This window comes from Callospermophilus lateralis, chromosome 8, assembly GCF_048772815.1.
Source record: "Callospermophilus lateralis isolate mCalLat2 chromosome 8, mCalLat2.hap1, whole genome shotgun sequence".
Classification (NCBI taxonomy): domain Eukaryota; kingdom Metazoa; phylum Chordata; class Mammalia; order Rodentia; family Sciuridae; genus Callospermophilus; species Callospermophilus lateralis.
The window spans coordinates 136,794,315-136,800,415 of record NC_135312.1 but is presented as its reverse complement, the minus strand read 5'-3'; the positions used below and the strand labels follow the sequence as shown (position 1 = coordinate 136,800,415).

General features: G+C 55.8%; 1 protein-coding gene across 3 annotated transcripts; it reads left to right on the top strand.

Moving 5' to 3' along the window:
- Positions 1-399: 399 nt before the first annotated feature.
- Positions 400-5,856, top strand: Spry1 (sprouty RTK signaling antagonist 1). 3 transcript variants are annotated; one of them, XR_013092155.2, is made up of 2 exons: positions 400-550; positions 1,185-1,670. XR_013092155.2 is itself a non-coding variant. In XM_076864549.2 (2 exons), the coding sequence occupies exon 2, from the start codon at positions 3,754-3,756 to the stop codon at positions 4,717-4,719; it is 966 nt and encodes a 321-aa protein (XP_076720664.2). In that variant the 5' UTR covers positions 400-550; positions 3,699-3,753; the 3' UTR covers positions 4,720-5,856. The 3 variants fall into 3 exon arrangements, 2 of the variants coding, with proteins under 2 accessions (XP_076720664.2, XP_076720663.2); XM_076864549.2 differs by lacking the exon at positions 1,185-1,670 and adding an exon at positions 3,699-5,856; XM_076864548.2 differs by lacking the exons at positions 400-550; positions 1,185-1,670 and adding exons at positions 1,823-1,869; positions 3,699-5,856.
- The last annotated feature ends 245 nt before the right edge of the window (positions 5,857-6,101 follow it).

Genomic DNA, 6,101 nt, shown 5'->3' with positions numbered 1-6,101 from the left:
TACACATTTTCCCTCTAGTTGTTCCAAAGGGATGGCTTGACATACAGCGTTTTTCATTTTTTAAAAAAATTCTTATTTTACAGTTATTTACTAATTCAACTTCAAGGGTGGAATTCACCCATCCTTTTAAATTAGCGATGGGTAACTAGAGATTGATAGCTAAATTTGAATGTGTTCCTTCACGACAAATTTATTTGCAGGATTTTTTAGAGGCAATCCCCAATTTTTAGAGGATGTTTATTAGACGAGTCTATAAGTTTCCAAGTTGGTACACACAAACCCAGAGCCAACGGAAACGGGAGGAAATCCTGTTCCAGGTTTTCGGGCAGCTGGTGTGATTGACACATGATATCACTGGGGGCGTGTCTTGGAGTGGAGGTGGAGGTGGCCGCGAGGAGCTGAAATTCTGCGGAGCAGGAGTGGGATCGCTCTGTAAGGCACATAGTGGTTTGCAGAACGATAGCAGCGGACCCAGCTCCCTGCCCCGGATAAGGAACAGCTGCAGTCGTTGTAAATGTGCGTGAAAAGCAATTTCCAATCTTTGCATTAGGTAAGAACTGTTTCCTTCCTTTCCTTCGTAGACATTTTAGGAAAGATAAGGTGAGAAATGTCGGTTTTTGCAAGGAAGTGAACATTTCTTTGAACTTGCTCTAGAGCTGAGATTACTGGCTGCGTTTCAAAACGCCGGCAGCGTTCCCACTACTGAACGCTCTTAAAACTCTGCCGCTAAAAGAAAAAGCAGGGTCCCTTTCACTTCCCCCGTAACCGAACAGCAACAAGTTTAACCTCTGGGACTGTCGATGTGTGAAACAGGCCGTTTGTGCCGAAGAGGGGCTGGACCCAACGTGGGTCTGTGTAGGCATTGTTGGCGACGAGTCCGAGCGAAGCCGGGTTCAAACCGCGTTCCTTTCTGCGTGCCGAGTCCCTGCGCGCACGGGCGCTGCTGGACGTTGGTGGAACTCCTGGGCATCCCAAGGGGCAAAAGCACTTCAGCAAAACGTGCCCGGCTGCATGTTGCCCAGGCTCGCTGCTGACACGCGACTGCGCCGGCCTGTCAATCACCGGGCGCGGGCACATGGCTGGGCTGCGGGCGCGGGCGAGCTGGCCGGCGGCGGGCGCGCGGCGCGTCCCAGGGCCCGGAGAGAAGGGAGACTGACGTGTTTCTCTGTGATCATCTGTGGCAGGCGTTTCGCCGTGGAACCGGAGGGGCGGAGGACTGGAAGTGAGCGCTGCCCAGGAGAGGCTGACCTGCCGGGACCGCGGCTCCCGGGACGCGGCGCCCACTGCCCAGCGTGCGGGATCGGCGGAGCGCCTCGGCCTGCGCGGGGACCCGGACGACGTCCGCCCACCTCGCCCTGAGAAGGACCCCGAACTTCGCTCCCTTCGTCCCCCGGAGGCGGGTGGGAGCCCCTCCCCCACCGGCCTCGGCCCGCCGAGCCCGCGACGTGGATCCACCCGTCCGGAGCCGCCCCTGCCTGCCTGCCCCGCGGGGAGCGGAGGGAGCCGCGCGGTGCCCGGCGCGCACGCCTCCCCGCCGCGCGCCAGCTCGCGTTCCCGAGGCTCGGAGAGCGCGAGCGGAGGGACTTCCTCAGCTGGTTCCCGGACGGGGCTGCCGGAGAGGAGCCCCAGGTGGATGCTGCTGAGCCGCGGGGCGCACGCGAGCCGGGAGAGGTCGCGGGAGAGCCGCGCGCGGCGGCCGGAAGGGGGCCGCGGGGCGCTCGGCTGGGCGGCGGGGGCGGGCCGACGCGCCGCGGCTCGGGCGATGCCCCCGCGTCCTCCCCGCCGCGGTTGATGCCGCGCCGCCCGCCGCCCGCACCGGGACCCGGGCCGGGCCGCACGGCGAGGGCCCCCGCCGCCGCTTCGGCCTGGGTGAGTGTGCGGCAGGTGTGGGGCGGGACGGGACCCGGGCGGGCGGAGGGCCGTGTCTGCAGCGGGCACCGCGCGTGTCGGGGCGGCCCGGAGCGCGCCGCGGCCCTGGGCGGCCCGGGTGCTGCGCGCGGCGGGAGAGGGCGCTGCCACTTTAAAAGCCGCGGCCGCCTCGCGAGGCGGGGGCCTCGCCCCCCTGGAGAGCTTGTTTTCATTCATAACTTTTTCCTCTCCGTCCTCCGCGGCGACTATTTATTCGCGCTGCCTGCGGAGGAGCGCAGAGGGCGCGCGCCCGGGAAGCGGGTCTGGGGCCGGGGGACGCGGCCGGCGCTGCGGAGCCGTGGGAAGCCAGCGCCGTGGGCAGTGCGAGGAGGTAAGCGGTCCCCGGCCCCGGCCCCGGCCCCAGCCCCAGCCCCGGGGACCTGCGCTGGGGTGCGGGTCGCGCCGCGCGGGGCCGCCCGCGGGGCCTTGCGGGCAGTCGGTTCTTAAAGCGCCCCTGGCCTTGGGAGGGCCGGGCCTGGGCGCGTCTGGTGGGCCGGAGTAAGAGCCGGTCTTACCAGCCCTTAAGGACTCGACCAAACCCCGCGTGGTGACTGTTCCTCGCCGCGTGCAGGAAGGTAAAAGTGGTTGGCGCTGGAGGAGAGTCCAGGGACGCTCAGTGCGGGCGCTTGGTTCCGCTTCATTCCTGAAGATGGGGTTTGGGGCATAGGGCAGTAGTGACAACGGGCATTTTCCCCTTTAAGTCTTGATTTGGATTGCATCTGTAGACTTTGCGGAGAATATGTGTGAAATATAGTTTGCCATTGACTGGAAATGGGAACGTTTTTATATCTGGTAGTTTGTTTTATGAAGATTACATTACAACTTAGAAACGTGCACTCTGAGCCTGGAAACCCGAATGCCCGTTTGATCAGGCTATCAGTACACTTGTTACAAGAAGCGCAGTGACTCAGAGTTGGCAGTGCTTTTCAAGACCAAGGTCTGTCATATAAACACACATTTTTAAATTAAAGGAAATTCGGGTAATATTTTAATTACTCAGGATTTACCCACCCAGCTTGAAAGCCTGACGCTTCTGCATAAAAGTTATCTTGTTATGTGACTGAGCTCTTGTTCAAGCTTTTAAAGAAGTCGGATGTGAATACTCTATTACAATAGTGACAGAATGGTGTGTGTGTGTGTTAGTGACTGTTAACACACCAAGAACTCTTGTGCTTCTTTATTGTGCGTCTCACAGATCAGTAATGAGGTAGCCTTTGACTTCTGATTTCTACTAAACATGACCGCTTATTCCGATATTCCATTTTGGTTTGGAATAGCTTGAGCTTTTTGGAAAATGCTTTCCTTTATTTCCTTTAATCTAAAGCATATAATAGCATTCAGCCAACAAAAGGCCTGGGCACCCATGTCATTCTTGATTTTTAAGATGTAGTAGACATTTCCTTTATGCAAACCACCAGTGAAGTGACACTCAGCTTTCTCTAGACGAGAGCTCTCCCAGAGCTTGTGCCCAGATTTCTTCACCAAGGCAAATTTCATTTTAATTTTTGTTGGATGCACAAACAGGAAGACATTACTTCCTCTCAATTCTGCTTTTTTAAAGCTGGGAAAACGTCTGATTTTTATGGCATGGGGTCTCTTGCTTATATTCCCCTATGCTGTGTCCATAGCCTCTCGGAATTGGATGCCCGTCAGGACCCCAGCATTATTGTATAGGGAGACCATTACTAGGTGGTTTAGGCACTTGGTGACTTGACAGGACCTCCCTCCCCCAACAAATGCTTCCTGTGGTTTATTTTCTCTTTTTCCTTAATTTTCCGTTTCTTTTCCAGGACTTCAGATGCATGCCAGGTTTCCGCTGACTGCTACAATCCACGGTCCCCACACATGGAGCCCCCAAATCAGCATGGCAGTGGAATTTCGTTAGTGGTGACCCAGCAGCCTTCTTGGGATGGCCGTCAGAGGACAGACAATGAGAGAGAGATTCCGCCTGCTGCTGTTTTGTCCCTTGACCAGATCAAGGCCATCAGAGGCAGCAACGAGTACACAGAGGGGCCTTCAGTGGTGAAGAGGCCCGCTCCTCGGACAGCACCCAGACCAGAAAAGCAGGGGAGGACGCACGAAATCATACCAGTCAACGTGAATAATGGCTGCGACCAGAGACCCTCCAGCCACCTGGGCCCCGTGGGGCCCCCGAGCAGTGCCCGGGGCCCCGTTCTGAGCAGGTCCACCAGCACTGGCAGTGCAGCCAGCTCTGGCAGCAGCAGCAGCAGCAGCGCCTCCTCGGAGCAGGGGCTGTTGGGACGCTCCCCGCCAGCCAGGCCCGGCCCTGCTCAGAGGTCCGAGAGGGCGGTCCGGACCCAGCCCAAACAACTGACTGTGGATGACCTGAAGGGTTCCTCAAAAGAGGACCCGGCCCAGCACAAGTTCATCTGCGAGCGGTGCCGGAAGTGCAAGTGCGGGGACTGCACGGCGCCCCGGACCCTGCCCTCCTGCCTGGCCTGCAACCGGCAGTGCCTGTGCTCCGCGGAGAGCATGGTGGAGTACGGCACCTGCATGTGCCTGGTCAAGGGCCTCTTCTACCACTGCTCCAACGACGACGAGGGGGATTCTTGCTCAGACCACCCGTGCTCCTGCTCACAGTCACACTGCTGCTCCAGGTACCTGTGCATGGGAGCCATGTCGCTGTTCCTGCCCTGCCTGCTCTGTTACCCTCCGGCCAAGGGGTGCCTGAAGCTCTGCCGGGGCTGTTACGACTGGGTGCACCGCCCGGGGTGCAGGTGCAAGCACTCCAACACTGTCTACTGTAAGCTGGACAGCTGCCCCTCCCGGGCCCAGGGCAAGCCCTCCTGATCTGTGGAGGGGCTTGCACCTCCTGGACCTTGGCTCTCCAGCTGTGGCTGTAGAGGAAGATCCTGTCGGATGCCGAGCTTCTTTTCTTTGAGGTTTCCCTGCTTCCTGCCTTCTGCTCCCCGTCCCAAGGTCTGACTCATGGAGTTTACGTTTCTGTTGTGGGTGGTCTTCAGTGAGAGGAGACAGAGACTGCGCGGACTCCCACCGATGGCAAGAGCCGAGGGCCCAGGGCTTCTGAGTAGCCTTTTTCTTCTGCAAGTGGCCCTCCAAAGTGGTGCTCCCCCACACCCCCAGACTGCAGTGGCCCACGGCTGTCTTGACTGGCTCCGGTGGGAGCAAGGAAATTGGTTTTAGAGGAGGCAGCTGTCCGGCTGCTTGAAGAGGCCGGGTCTCCAGTCTGTCTGCAGTTAGGGGCATAGTTGGGTCCTAGCATGGGACCGCGAGTAGAAGGGAGGAGCCAGTTTTGCCATGACGTGAAAGTTCCCTTTAACCACTGCCCCTCTGCTCCCTGGTTCCCTCCCTCGGTCGGGCGCTGCCTCATGGAGGTGTCTTGTGGCAGGTGTTTCCTCCTTTCTGTGGTTTTGGGTTTGCTCCACAGCATGGAGATCCGTCCTGTACCTGCCTCATTCCTGCTCCAGCCTCCTGTCTGGAGGGCTCAGCGCCTCCCTCACGCCCATGCTCTTCACCAGATCTCTGTTACTGACAGGGGCTTTTGGTGACGGGCTGATTGCTGGCCCATCTCTGGGTGTTAGAGAGCTGAGTTGCCTGGAGTGGTCTTGACTCCTTTGTGGTTGCTTCTTTTGGCCCCTCAGGTAGTTAGCAGCTGGGTGATTCTAATCTTTTCTGTGTTTTCATTGCCTTAACCACAAACTGTGGTGCTTTTTGTATATTTTATGTATAAATCACAAAGTTGAATTCTGACTATTTTTAAGACAAAAGTTTGTTAAACTTTTTTATTGTAAAGAATATTTATTATGCGAATCTCTATTATTTTATGATATTTATTACAAAAGACTGTTGAAATGTACTCTTGTCTGAATATAACAAAATATCAATACTTAATGGAAAAAATAAAGTGACATGAAGAAAGTACATACGTTAACTACAAAGCAGAAAATATATTAATTAATAACTGTCTCTCGATGCCTTCATTTATTAGCCTATACTGTTATGGTGATTTTATTATTTGCTTTGATTCTTTTTCACATATATTCATTTTACTTCTTTCCCTTGAGCTATTGAATCTGGATGCAGGTGACCTTAAATTATAAGCTTGATGTTTCCTGCAAAGTACATCAGTCAAAATCTTGTAATGCAAGTTCTGTTTCAGCAAGTGCACAAGTGGATCACTTTATAAAGTAAAATTTTTTTTGTAATATTAA